The sequence below is a fragment of the Stomoxys calcitrans genome, chromosome 1, assembly GCF_963082655.1.
Source record: "Stomoxys calcitrans chromosome 1, idStoCalc2.1, whole genome shotgun sequence".
In the NCBI taxonomy this organism is placed as follows: Eukaryota; Metazoa; Arthropoda; class Insecta; order Diptera; family Muscidae; genus Stomoxys; species Stomoxys calcitrans.
The window spans coordinates 234,267,699-234,282,619 of record NC_081552.1 but is presented as its reverse complement, the minus strand read 5'-3'; the positions used below and the strand labels follow the sequence as shown (position 1 = coordinate 234,282,619).

The 14,921-nt window shown below is 32.2% G+C and overlaps 1 protein-coding gene across 1 annotated transcript; it reads right to left on the bottom strand.

The window, feature by feature from the left end:
- Positions 1-817: 817 nt before the first annotated feature.
- Positions 818-14,166, bottom strand: LOC106094605 (tyrosine 3-monooxygenase). The gene is made up of 7 exons (XM_059360078.1): positions 13,477-14,166; positions 9,166-9,277; positions 8,835-8,972; positions 8,626-8,715; positions 5,828-6,647; positions 4,993-5,119; positions 818-2,123 (listed from the first exon to the last, which is right to left on the bottom strand). The coding sequence occupies exons 1-7, from the start codon at positions 13,543-13,545 to the stop codon at positions 1,725-1,727; spliced, it is 1,755 nt and encodes a 584-aa protein (XP_059216061.1). The 5' UTR covers positions 13,546-14,166; the 3' UTR covers positions 818-1,724.
- Between the last annotated feature and the right edge of the window lie 755 nt (positions 14,167-14,921).

Below are 14,921 nucleotides of genomic sequence, written 5' to 3'. Positions count from 1 at the left end.
CAGTGAATTGTTTTAGATTTTTCGACATCCGTGTCGTATATGGTTCATATCGGTCTGGATTTGGATATAGCTACCACAAAACGTCCTATGTGAGGGCATAAATTATGCATTTTTCATCGGATTATATATCCGAGGTGATGGGTATTCAAAGTTAGGCCCGGCCATACTTAACGCCTTTTTACTTGTTGTATCTTAATTTGGAAAATGTTTGTATTTTAAACAAAAGAAAAATATGAATAAAATTCTATAATATCGCTGTTATTTCACATTCCTTGACTCAATATGCATAATTTATGAGTGACATATCAGTGTAAAGCTACAATATTGCTATTGTAATGTGTTCTTTGCTTTGTGTTTATATTGTATTTGTTTTTAATGACTTTTAATAACGATTCAATCAAAACATTTGTTAAGTTTGTTCTATTTCTGGGGAATGTTTATATTTCACATTGTATGACTGACACTGTTTCGTTTGCAACATTTGAATCCAACATCTTAACAACATTGTAAAAATTGTCAATTATCTCTGGTTTTTTTTTTGCAATAATTTTACAATGCCATTTGTATGGCTTTAATATACTTATTAAAACATTGTTAGGTTTGTTAATATTAATGATTTCTAAACCCATAGATTTTGAAGCCATTTCCTTTATCGGTTTTGTTTGCTTTATAAGTATGCAAATATATTGATAAGTTTTCATTTTTTTTTTCATTTGCATTTTTGTTGTTGTTACTAAAACACATTTAGATTTTTTTTTTTTTTTTTTGATTTTTTTATTTTTGCAATTTCAATATACTTAATTATTGAAAATCTTAAATAATACTATATATAAATCTACATACCTAGTTTAATACACAAAAAATAATAATAGTTACATTTAATACATAAAATTAATTAATAAAAAAAAAATATTACATAAAAAAGAGGAGTAGGTGTTTCAAACCCATATCAATATCATCGTCTTCATCATAATAAATTCTTTCACTCTCCTCCCCATTCACAGGGAGGAAATTCAAGGAAAATCATTATAAAAATAAAATGAAGAAAAAAAAGAATAAAATAATACAATAATTAACAAAATTTTTCATAATTATGGATTTGAACAAAAATGTGGATAGACAACATGAAGATGAGTACAATGAGAATTGGCTTACAAAACTAAAGTTTTTTGGTCCAATGATAGGTTGACAAAAACACAAGGCAAAATATTCATAATAAATTAAATTAATCAAAGGTGTGTAGATGACAAAAAAAAAACGATGGAAATTTCTATAAACAAAGTAAAGATGCTAAAAAAAATGGAGTAAGTGAGGATTGCTTGAGGTGGTGGGTGCTGGTGGGTCTAGGGGTGTGGGTGGGGGGTTTATGATTTGCTATGAGTTTTTCAAGTTGGTTTTGTTGTTGTACATTAAAAAGAATACTTTAGGTTTTTTTTTGGAGGAGGGGTAGAGGGATTGTAGTAGAATTTTCTGTTTAACTTTAAATACTAAACGTAACTCGTTGTTGCTTTCTTGTGGTTTAATGATATTCACACCAACCGTTGCTAAACAAAACAAAAGAACAGAAGGCAGGTCCTTATTCGCTGTAGAGCTACGCTTGTTGTTGTTGTTTTTTCGTTTTTGCGTTTTTTGGCTTTGAGAATGAGTTTTGGAAATGATGAAAGTATTTTAATGTTCTGTGTTTGCTTGCTTTAAATCTTTCTCCCTCCTGACACAACCCCTATTTAGAAGGGGCGGCGCATTTTGTTAATGGCATTGGTCAGATGTAGGATTTCTGTGTTCATTTGATGCAACAAAGTGTCCAATTTCTCAACGGTGTCCAAGATTTCGACGCGTTCAGTGTGTGGATTGAAGCGCACTTCGAAGGGGCGGGACATGCCAGAGACCCAACGACGGAATTTGTCCTTGGCATCATCGAAGCTCTCGGCTACATAGTAAATGGGCTGGTATTCTTGATCCTGATAGGGTTGCACAGCTGTGGAGGCGGGTTCGAAGGGACGATGTTCGCATTTGTCGGAGATGGCATGCAAAAGCTCACCATAGGCAGACAAAAGACCAGCACCGTAGGCCTTGACATCACCATGTTCCTTGCAGAGACCGAATTCAACGGTGAACCAGTAGACCTGGAAAAAATTAAAAAAAAAAAAACAACCAAAGAGATAAGTAAAATAAGCCAAACAGTGAATTGCATGCTAGAATGGAAACAAAAAACAAAAAAAAACCCAATAACCTTGAATTGATTTGAAAAATTCTTTTCCACTTAGTTAAGCATTTAAGTCAAGATTACAAGAGCAATTTATTCTAACGATGTGGCGCTGGCGTTGGCTCAGTTGGTGTTAATGGTGGCCAGTTGGCCAACCATCTAGGAGATTGGTTATGCCTTGTTACGTTCTTGTTCTTGTTTATGGTTTTGGTTTGTTTAAAAGCGAACTTGACTTTTGTTCCAACAGCTTCAAGTTCTAGCACTTAAACTTGGCTTAGAACTTTAAAAAACTCATAGTCATTGCCTTAGCTTAGTCAACTAGTCATGCAGTTAGCCAGTCAGTCTGCCAGCTAGCTAGCTAGTCAGCCAATAGCACACCCCACATTTAGTTAGGGGCTTTTATTTAATTTTTTTGTGCTTTTGAAGCAATGCATTGAGAAACTTGTTTCATTTGGCCACAAAAGAAACTATGGGCGCTTGCTGTGTAAATAAAGGTCAATTGCAATGGAAAAACTGCTTTGAAATTCAACAATTAAAAGTGAAAAAGTGACAAGGCCTAAGATTGAAGGAAATTTTTTTTTTTCGTATCATGATTGTTTCATGTTTGCACTTTTGTGTGTTTGGAAAATAAGCTGTTTGGCCAATTGAAATTGAATGATTGAATATGTGATTAGATGTTTAATTAAATGCAAAAATTAGTTTTGTAATGAGTGGTAAGAAAAAATTTGCATAATTTGAGATGATTTTACAGAACAAAGTGAAATAAATTAAAAAAAGAAGATATAGTATAAATTGAATGGGTATTGGACTGCACTACCGACCTTGATTTTAAATTAAGCAGAAATGATTTTTAATTCTCATAGAAAAGTAATAGTGATAATGTTAAACATATCTATGAAGAAGGGCTCATTTGGCTTGGCAAAGCTTTACCGACATTGCTTTCAAATAAAACAGAAGCAAACTCACATTTTCATAAAAAATTATAATTGAAAATTTAAGACAAAACTATGAGTAAGGGCTCAGTTGTTAAAGGGGTACGGCATTGCCCCCATCCTATGTTGAAGCACATAATTAGACAAAAATGATTTTAAATTTTCCCAGGAAAATAACAATGAAAAAATTTTAAATATTTATGAGAAAGGGTTCATTTGGCATGTTACGGCCTTACCGACAATGTTTTAAAATTAAACAGCAAAGCCTTCACATTTTCGTAAGATGATAAAATTGAAAATTTTACACAAAATTTTGAGTAAGGACTGATTTGGTGTGATACGGCATTACCGACATAATTCAAAATATGGCAGAAATGGCTTTCAACTTTAATAGGAATATAAAATTGATAGATATCATTAAAAATATGAGTATGAAATAAGTTGATGCGACACGGTACTACCGATCATGGTTTTAAATTTGGTAAAAATGACAATTCAAGCTGAAATGCTTCAGGTAAAATGGCTAATAAAAACTTTTAAGAGTCGCAATTATAAAAGCTGGTATGATACGGATATACTGTCCATGACAATTAGAGAGAAATAACTTTAAAATAAAGTAGGAAAATGAAATTGAAAATGTTGAACAAAACTATAAAAATAGGATTATTTTTTAATTTACGGCTTTACCGGCCATGTTTTTATATAATCTTCAAAGAAATGCCTTAAAATTCATAAGAAAACAAAATTAAATATTAAAAAAAAACAAAATTAAAAATTAAAAAAAAAATTAAAAACTGATTTGGTCGGAGAAATGCCTTAAAATTCATGAGAAAACAAAATTAAATATTAAAAAAAAACAAAATTAAAAATTAAAAAAAAAATTAAAAACTGATTTGGTCGGAGAACAAAAATATAATCAGAATTTAATTGTGAAACTGCATTATCATCACAACACCCTTCATTGAACCAATTCAATCAAAAATCAAAATCAAAAATTATTGAAATTCTAAAACCGTATGAGCACTGCATTGTCGACAATTACATAAAATTATGTGTTTTAAGAACTCTATGGTAAACCTCGTATGAATAGTTCACATTTTTGAGGAAAACTTAAGGGCTGCGGTCTGAAATTTGAAGAATTAAGTACTAAATCGGAAAATTTATTGTGAACTGGGCTATCGACAACAACATCATATTTTTATTTTAAAGACTGTTTTTCAAACTGTACTGTAGAGAATTCATAAAAATTTCACCTGTTCTAGAAAAAAGGATTGATTGAAACTGCTTTATCGACTGTGTACTACAATCTGGAGAATTGTTGAAAGTTCTTTTATAAATGCCAATTATGATTATGATTATTTAGATGGCAAAAAGTTTCAAGTCGAATAATTTAATATACACTGCATTATCGACTGTCGCCAAGGGCGACCAGAATTAAAAACTATTTAGTATATAATTAACCAAATATTTGCCAATGCATAAACTTTTTAAACGATGTCGCTGACAATTATGAAACTGTATTATCGACCGTGCTATAAAATCCTGAATTCAAAAGCACCAATCCTATTTTTTACAGTCCCCCCGCTATGGACCCCATACTTAAAGCCCATTTTATCATTTCTAAACCGTTTTGTTAAATACACTGTTTGAACACATGCGCATTTCGTTTGCAGCACTGCATTACCCTTTTAATGAACCCTCAGTTTCGATTTAAACTCAAAACTTTTTTGCTTTTAACTTAAAAGGCTTTCTTCAAACAATTCAAGTTTCAGTTTTTTTTTCGATTTTCCTACATTTCTTGTATCCCATTGCCCATTTTCTATTTTTAAACTTAATTTGCTTAGCATTAATACTTACGGTAGATAATTTTTCAATTTCATCATCTGAAGCACCCAATGAAGCCAAACCAATTTCCTGAGAGAATTGAGCAAAGCTGGGATCAGACAACAAAGGCATATGACCCAACAATTCATGGATGCAATCACTGTAATGGAGGAGAAGAAAAAAAGGAAAAGGGCATTGTGTTATTTTTGAGAAGAGAAAAAAAAAATTATGATAATAGAATTATGTAAGACAAAGTGTTGAAATATTGTAGAAAATAGAATAGCAAAAAACAATAAATGCAGACACCCTCTCTAAAGAGTAAGGCCATGGAAAGCCGCGGGGGTGGAGGCCAAAGGCAGACCAAGTGACATTAAATAACTCAATTACAATGTTAATGGAGTTGTCAAGTGAGCCAGTATTCAGCATCATTGGCATTCCCACTCTCATAGCCCTCTGGGCAACACAACTCTACCATTAAACAGTGAGACTTGTTGCTTGCCTTATGATTCTAAGGCCAATTATGAGGTTTTGCCTGGGTGGTTGAGTGGTTGGTGCAAGGAAATGCCGCAATATAGACGAGGTTTTGGCAAAAAGGAAATTGTACAGACACACACAAAAAGTTATTTTTCTCCCCCGTAACAAAGAGCAAGCCATTGTAAGTGGCTTTCTCAAACAGGTTTCCGCCAGCAAGAGAAAAGTTTTAGAGAATAGTTGGGCTGGCAGCCAAAGGATAATTAGCCAACATCTTTTGGGTAAGAAAATACTTCCTTAGCCCAGATACTAAAATGGCCTTGGAAATTGATTGCCCTTAAATTTAATTTGTTTGGTTATTTTTTTTTTAACTAAAAAGCCTACGAGAGATACTTACGGTTCAGGTGTGTGGAAGGGTGAGTTCACATGGCGCACATATTGTGTGCTCTGGAAGATGCGGAATGCCAACGAAGCCAAAAAGTCACGAGCAGTCAACAAACCAGCAGCTGGTCTCAAAGTGAAGCCGGTGTTTCTGCGCAAGAAATCGGACATCTCTTGCAATTGTGGCAGACGATCCTCGACAAAGATTTTCTCTTCCTCCAATTTCTTGAAGGCAACACGATATTCCATGCAGGCGTGTTTGGGAGTCAAATCCTTGACCATGCGGAATACGGAGCGCCAGGTCTTGACCTCAACTTCGGTGTAGTTGATGTGGGGAATTGGATCTCCGTATTTGTAGGCGAAAGCAATTTCGGCAATTTCCTTGCGACGTTGACGATAGACTTTATCAGCGAAGCCTGGGTGGTTCATGTCCAAATCGGGTTCGTATTTGGTCATCAAATGGTTGCAGTTGTCCAATTCCGAAGCATGTTTGGGGAACCAAGGAGCCTTAACACTGATATTGTTCTCGGCCATCAAGTTGATGCTGCTGAAGGAGCCGGTTTGGCGCAGCGAGCGTATCAATTGCAACAGATTGCCACGGGTCATGCTCAATTTGATCAAGACATCATGATCCACACCATCGGAGCGAGATTGGCGAGATTCAACATGTTGAATGGTGCCATGGTAGTTCTCAATGGCTTTCAAGATGCGGCCCAAAGAGGTGATGCCCTCCTTAAGGCGCACAATCAAAGCGGCATTTTGCACGGCGTTTTCAGCTTCGGCAGATTCACTGGCAGCATTGGCCAAGACAATTTCATCTTCAGTTAAACCAGCATCTAAAGTAAAAACAAAAGTACAAAAAAAAAGAAAAAAAGGATTAAGGTATGCCAACCAAAAATAATAATAAAAAAAAACCACAACACCATTACAAATGCAAGGCACGTAACATTTGAAAGCTTTGCATGACGACTGTTGGCAATGATGAATGAAAGAAATCCCAGAACATTATGATTGTTCAAGCTTAGCACCCACTCATAAACTCAATGAAATGAAACGTTTTTCCCCACCCTCTCTCTGCTATTTTTTTCAAGTTACCAGCGGCGCAACAAATGTCTCACAGCCCTAAGCTGCCACCTCCCTGCTACGAATAGTAAGTCAAGTATATTCTTCACTTTCGGTGATGCTGGATGCTGCTCTTTCTTATACATTCATATTTTTGAGGGAGGTAATAGAGTGAAATAAAAAGCTTAAGTGTTTTTGAAGGACTGTGTGCAACAGTGTGCAACCATCATCCCCTCATACCCTTTGCACAACCACAACCACAACCATGGGAGAAGGTGATGTTGGTGATGGTGTGCTGCCATTGTTGTAATGTCAGGGTATTATATTTGATTGTTATATTATAAGATTTTTATAGACTTATGACATTAACACACACCCACCCACCCATCTTCTCCACACTAACACACACAGACATCCCTAAATCTTCCTGTCCTGGATTTGTATGCTTGCTAGCGATTGAGTTGAAAATGGAACGGAAATGAACAATTTTCCATTTGAAATCTTAGCAATGAAGGAGAAAATCTTGAAATCTTAGCAACCTTCTGTGTGAAATGTTGAGCCAAGAATAAAAAGACCTTTAAATAGGTTTAAGGCCCATAAGAAGGATTTCCATAAAGATTTAAAATTATAATGAAGATAAATTGATTTCCTTAAGAGTGCTAAGAAAGGTATATAACAAAATCACAAGGTTAAGAGGGTGATAATGATTGGCAAATAAAACTAACCAAAAAAGGAGAAAAACTTATGTTCATTGTTATAAAAATAAATGTTTAAAAAGACTGTAAATGTAAAATTTTGGGAAATTTTTTAAAAACTAAAAACTATAACTGCATTATCGACATGCGTTAGTTTGTTTATGCGCATATAGCAAAATTTGCTCAAAATTGTTAAGACATTGCTATAGATAGACAAAACTTTTGGATTTTTTGGAAATTTTTCACTACACAAAAAGTTACACTGCCTTATCGGCAATATGCAAATTATAATGCAAAAGTTTTACACATTTTGTTAAAAGATATGAAAATGTGTTTGTAGAACGAAAATGCATTTAAAATTTTGCCAAAATATTAAAGATTCAACATTTTGAACTGTCTTATCGGCATTTGGCAAATGATGCTGCACCAATTTGGCGCAATGTTTTTTAAAATAATACAGACTATTAAAAAACAACAAAACAGTTGGAATTTGGGGGAATTTTACAGGAAACAAAAAGTTACGCTGCCTTATCGACAGTTGGCAAATTATTCTGCGAAAACTTTAAAAAGTTTTTTATGAAATATGAAAGTTTATCTTAGGAAAGAAAATGTATATAAAATTTTTGAAAAATCATAAGGGTTTAGAAACTTGAACTGCACTATCGGCATTTGGTAAATGGGTTTTGTTAAATTTTTGCAATACATATTTAAAAAATGTGAAAAATGTTATAGGAAAACAAAACTGGTGGAATTTCGAGAAATTTTACTGGAAACAAAAGGTCAAACTGCCTTATCGACATTATGAAATTTTACTTTCGGTTTTAATAGAATTTTTCAACAATTTTGTTAAAGGTTTTCAAAATGACAAAAACGTTTGAGTTTTTGCACAAGAAGTGTTGAGTTTAACTGCTTTATCGATGTTTTTGTATTTTTTGGTAATTATTTTCCTTTTCAATTTTTTTTTAGATATTTTTCAGAATGTTTTTTTTTTTTTGGGTTTTATTTCGTTCATCATTGCATTATCGATTTTGTTGTTTGTTTTAACCCCTCCACTTACCATCTGTATTAATTTTATCACTAGATTCTTCACTATCATTATTTTCCTGAGTTTGTTCAGATTCAGCTGGTATATCATTTTCAATTGTGACTATTTTTGTTATCAACAAAAAACGTAGAAAATTATGAAATTAAAAGAAAATAAGAACAAAAAGAAAAATTAATTAAATAAAAAAAAATTAAATAAAAAAAAGTATAAAAAATCTCTACCTTCATTGAATTCTGTTTGAGGAATGTCATCGACAACGTCTAGATTCTCTAGAGGTTGTTCATCTTGCAATTCGATTTGTTCTTGAGTGGGGGCATGTTCACCCTTGGCTTGCAAAATGGCATCTTCCAATGAACCATCTTTAAAAAAATTAAAAATAATAAATAAAAATTAAAAATTATAAAATAAAGTGAAAGTAAACACACAAAAAAAGGAAAAACTTTGAACAATAGCAAAACCAAAAATTCACAAAAATTTCCTTTTTTCTTAATTTCTTGGGTTTAGTTTTCTTCCCTTTTTTTTATTTTCATCTGTTCAGTTTTTTGGACTTACCATTGGCTTTGTTGCGGGCCTCCTCCAAAACAATTTGTTTGTTTTGTTTAACGACCAAACTTTCAAAACGAGCATCGTCCACCAAAGAGCGGCGGCGAGAGGGATAACCATTCTAAAATGAAAGAAAATAATAGGAAAATTAAAATCAAAATATTATATTTTCAGTAATAGAACAAAATTATAGAATGAGCAGTATTATTGATATTTATTCTATATTAAAACCTTTTGGAAAAAACTTAAAAAATTAACACAGGAATTGGAAAATAATTTTCAGTAGTTAATTTGCCAGCATATTATAAAGAATTAAAAATTTATTGATACTGCTTTGCCGACACTGATGTAAAATTTTTGAAATTAATGGGGAAATTCTCAATAGAATATAAATATATTGTAGATTTATGTACAAATAATGAATAAAATTAGTTAGTTTATGAAAAGTATGGAAATTTTGGAAAACTGCTTTACCGACACTTTTGCAAAATTTATGAAATTAGAGGGAAATTTTCATTGGAGTATTAAACTACATCAGATTCATGCAAAAATCATATGTCTCGGGCTCATTAAACACAAAATTTTGGTAATTATTGTTAACTGCTTTATCGACATTTACCCCTTTTTGTCTAAAATATCAAATTGTGGATATCTAGGTTTAATAGAGTGGTAGAAATTGATAGCGTTTTATAGAATTTTTGAATATTTACAAATTTTCGGGAAACTGCTTTAGCGACATTTCACAAAATTTTTCAAAAAAAATTAATTTTCATTATATTTCTTAGTTAAAATGACATTCCAAACCCATTGTGGCTATTTTTAGCTCATAAGCTTGAATTTTGTGTATACGATATGAACTGCTTTATCGACCTTTTGACTAAAATCCTCCAAAATTAGCAGTTTTGTATTTTTTTTTTCTAATACAAAAAGTTCCCCAAAAACATGTTTTCTATATTTGAGGTCAATATTGTCACTGCCTTATCGACCTATTCTAAAATTATACTGTTTTGCACTTTTTTAAACTTTCAATACAAAAAAATATGCAATTGCTATGTGTTAAAGTTGAAATACAGCCTTTTTTGTTTTATTTACTCCTACCATAACAGACTTTTCCCTTAGTTAAAATTAATATTTCACACTTTAGATTCTATAATATTGCTTTTTTTCGTTTTTTTACGAAATTAACACCTTCATAATAGCCATTTTATGTAGTTATGCCATTTAAAATAAATACCTCAACTTGCAAGCAAACCCTAAGCAGCTCCAAAAAAAGTGAAAGTAACAAATCAATATTATGATTTCTGACAACGATCTTAATTTAAAGACAGACAACCTGAACAGATTTTCCCTGTTTTACCTTGGGCATGCATTTTGTTTTTTTGGAGATGATACAACAAAGGTTGCATCTTTCATCAGCCACACCAAATTGGCCAATAATGGGAAATTTAACAGAGGGCCAACATTGTTAACCGGCTGGCATGCAACAAATAACCAGCTGGTTTTTTGTTTAATGGCTGTTTATTTTTGTTACTGGTAACCCAATATCATATTTTCATGAAGGTATGTTAATTTTCTTTACCACCATGAGTGGCAAGCCGGCTTAGCCGAAACCAATGCAGACAAAATGCGGTTGATGGCCAGCCCACCATAAAAATATCTCAAAAACAACAAAAATTTGGCCGTGTGTATTTAACTTCTTTTCCGAGGTGTTAATCGAGTGGTAAACATAAAGTTTTTAATCGCCACACATAATCAAAAAACAAAACACCCCACAAATCATTATGGTGATAAATGCGTTTTGAAAGATCAACATCATAAATTAATAATGAAATTGGTGTGACAAAGTTTGCACGTACGCATGCGCCTTGTCCAGCACAATATTTATGGGGTTAACTATGGTTTTGTTTTGATTGTTTTTGTTTAATAGGGCATTCATCTTTTTTTCCTCGTGTGTTTGTTATTAGCCGGTATTTCATTACAGAAAAAAAAGCCGAAAGACAGCTTAATCATGCCTTTTTGTGATGCTCCAAACACACAAACAAATGCGTTCAACACTTGGGATTCATGAATTTGCCGATCGATATGAATGTCAAACTTGTTTCCCCATCCCATGAATAACTTTATGAATGGATGCCAATGTCGGTGGGCTAATGTCAACGAGATGGATGGTTGCGGTACCGCTGCCACACTCCTCCCACTTGTTGTCAGTTACGTTTTCAATTTTATTTCAAGAGTTTTTTTTTTCCAATTTTTTGTCCATTGGTTGTATGTTGAAATTATTCAATTTTTGTTTGAACTTGTAATGCAAACTTGCTGGTGACTTCTTCTCTTTTGTCTGTTTTGGTGACAGTTAAATTTATGGTATCAAAATAAACAACTTAATATTCCCCAAAAAAAAAAAAAAATAAATAAATGGACAAAAGTATGTCATTGTATTTATGTGGCCATAACAAGGTGTTAAAAAAATCAATAAAATATATAAAAACAATATTTTGTCTGGAAATTTTTTGAGCTCAGTCTAAAGAAAATAAACTGGAATTGTAATGTTTGAAATTGCATAATTAAAAGAAATTTGCATTAATCGGTTGTATAAGGGCATATGTTTGAAAGAATGGAAAAAGGGCGAAAGAGATGTGGAAATTTCTAAGAAATTCACATAGAAAACAAAAATAAGAAATTTCAAGCTTATTTTTAATTTATTTACAGTGATTTTACAGGAATAAGGCAGAGTTTCGGTAAAAAAAAGAAAAAAAAAAGATAAAATTTATATACACTGCATTACCGACTCCCAAATATTTAAGGTATTGTTTTAAGGAAATGCTTATAAAATTTGGAACAGAGTTAGCTCATAGCAAAGTTTTTAGTCTCTTTGTCAATTGAAAAAAATATTTTAATCATATGTTGAACTGCGTTACCGACTAAAGCTTTGCGCTATAGTCTTCTAAGAAACGGTTTATGAAATTTTGTATACATTTGGCTTATGCTTTTACATCAGTTAAAAAACATTTTGTATCAAGAGTTGAAAATTTTCTGAACTGTTTTATCGACCTTAGACTTGTAAATGAAATATTCGTTGAAATTTTTACAAATCCATTCTCAGTTATGTTAAAAATAACCCATTGAAATGTTAAAATAACTCGTTGAAAATTTTAGAACGGCTTTATCGACTTTATAAATGTTAATGAAATATTCATTAAAGTTTTTCCAAATGCATTTTCAGTTATGTTTACATCATTACGAAAGGAAAAAGCCTCTTTAAAATTTTTGAAAAAAAAATAAGAATTGCTTTATCGGCACCATGTTTACATTTTTTCTTTAAAAGGAAATTTAAAATATATTTTTAACTAAGAAATTTAACGAAAAGTAAAGTGTCATATATTTTACAATCATTTTAAATCGAAAATTCAATTCTTTTCAATTGAAAACCCAAAAACTTCAGATGACTGCATTGCCGACAATTTTAAAATTTTGCGGTTAAACGTTTCAAAGTTATATAGTTTTAGGAAATTTTAAAATTCTAAATGCAGTTTTGTCTATTTTCAATATTTTTTAAGAAATTTAAAAAAAGCAAAAAAATGGATTACTGCCTTATCGACCATCGACATTAAATTTTAAAATTATGTAGTTTTGTGTTTAAAATTATATTTAAAGAACAATTTTAAGCGTTTGTTGCTTTTTACAAATTATTCGTCTACTGTTTTATCGACACAAAAGTTGAAAATTATGTATTTTAAGATATTCACTTAAATAATAAATGAAAAATTTAAAGGTTTTGACAAAATTACTTTGCCGACAAAAAATTTCAATTAAAAAAATAATTTTAAAGACACTTTCACTTGAAACGTTTTAATTTTTATATTCATTAAGGAATTTCTCGAAAAAAATGGGAACTTTTTTATATATATAAATTAAATTTCCTTGACTTTTTAATGCAAAAAATTTTTTTCCAACTAATTTAGAAATTTCTAAATTCTTAGCCAATAGTAAAATAATGAAATTGTCAGGCTTTTATAAAAACACTATTCTTAAATCAAATACAAGAAATCAAACTTTCATACAACCCTTTAAGTAATTTTTAGAATTTTCTCAGATTTTCTTTAAGTTAAAGTATTTAAAATTTAAATCCCTGCAATTAAGCCAATTTTAAGACCACTTTTGCCTCTAGCCTATTTTCAAACTCTTTCAAAGGAATTTTCCAAGAAACTTCATAGTTGATCCTTTAAAGTTTTCACATGTCACAAATTCTTTTTTTTACTTTCTTCTTCTATCCCAAAATTTTTTGTTTTGTGTAAGATTCGAGTTTTGTTAAATAAAACTTACCTCAATACTGTAGGATTTTTTGATAGCGAACATTTCGCGGTTCTTTTGGGCAGCAGCTACAGCCATCATTTTGTTTAGTTTGTTTTGTTTGTTGAAGTGTGAATAACAAAAAGTATTGCTTCCAGATATGTAGATCAGGGGTATAGAACCTCTAAGATTTTCTGCTTTCCAAAAATTTAATTCAGTGACAACTGTTTAAAGTTAGCACTTAATACTTTTTGTTGGCGTAAGAGAGTTGATTTAACTTGATTTAGGATGATGAAAATAAGCCTTTTTGAAAAATGCACTTTTCTTTCACTGCTTATTTGTTGGCGTTGAACTTGCTTCTATTTGTTGAGGAGATTTAACTATGTGTAGATCTCGTTGCGAATCGTTTGTATGTCTACGGTTGCTTGTCCAAAATTTTTGTTTTATTTCAAAACACAATTTTTTTTACTTTACTTTTGAATTTTCACTTTGCACTTGACGAGGATAATCTCACAATTTAATCCTTGTTTGGGGTGGCGTTGTTGATTAATTTGATTGTTTTCAATTCAAATGTTAGCTAAGAATTACAACAAACGTTGCAGCAACTACTTTTGATTTTTAAAAAAATTTGTTTTAAGTTAAAAACTGATAAAACGACGTTTTGTTGACGTTTTTTCCTTCTAACCAAAGAAGCAAGTTAATAGAGCGAGTGATAGCGAATCAATGCATGCTCAATGTCCCAGCTCCCAACGTTTATATACCCTCGACAATGTATTTAGGTTCAGCAGCGACGACAATGTTGTTATCGTTAACAGTCCAATACGAGCGACAAACCTTTAAGCCGAACCTGGTATACGGGGTATACTGTGTGTGTGTGTGTGTGTGATTGTGCGATTGCAGGCTGTTTAACAGAGAGTTTAAAATGAGTAACACTCATTCGCCACATAACACCACAGCACCGAATACACTCTCTGCTCTTCTCACCTCATATGCCAAAACACACACACCTGTTAACCAAAAACAAAGCAAAACAAAAACACCCAGAAACCTGTTAACAACAGACACCGCTATGTTAAGCAACGAGTGGGGCTTGAAAGCCACACCACACACCATTGACGTTGATTTTTGCCTTCTTGTTTAACAAAGAGACAACGAAGCGGAGGGTGTGAAGGCATTTGTTAAGCCCTCCAGCCTCCAGCATCATCACCATCATCTTTTGACTGAGGCGTATGAGAGTCTAACTGCTAAATACGTCACAAGCATTCAGCCGTTTGTCTGTCCATTTGTTCCTATACATGCGTTTGTTATTGTTTTTGCCCACACTTCATCATAGGGGGTTTTGTTTTGATTTTTTTAACTCACTTTTGTTGTTGTTTTCTTTTGAAACGTAAAACGTCTGCTGACGACCAACCAATACGCTGTGCGTAAGTGAGTCTAGTCTTGCGAGAGCGCATGCCTCGCAAAGTTTCAAAAGAAAG

What these genes read in the sequence shown, in the direction of transcription:
- LOC106094605 (XM_059360078.1), bottom strand. Translation starts at nt 13,545, where the DNA reads ATGATGGCTGTAGCTGCTGCCCAAAAGAACCGCGAAATGTTCGCTATC. An exon ending in AAAAATCCTACAGTATTGAG is followed by an intron (nt 9,278 to 13,476) that starts GTAAGTTTTATT and finishes CTTTCATTTTAG; the next exon opens with AATGGTTATCCCTCTCGCCG. An exon ending in GGCCCGCAACAAAGCCAATG is followed by an intron (nt 8,973 to 9,165) that starts GTAAGTCCAAAA and finishes ATTTTTTTAAAG; the next exon opens with ATGGTTCATTGGAAGATGCC.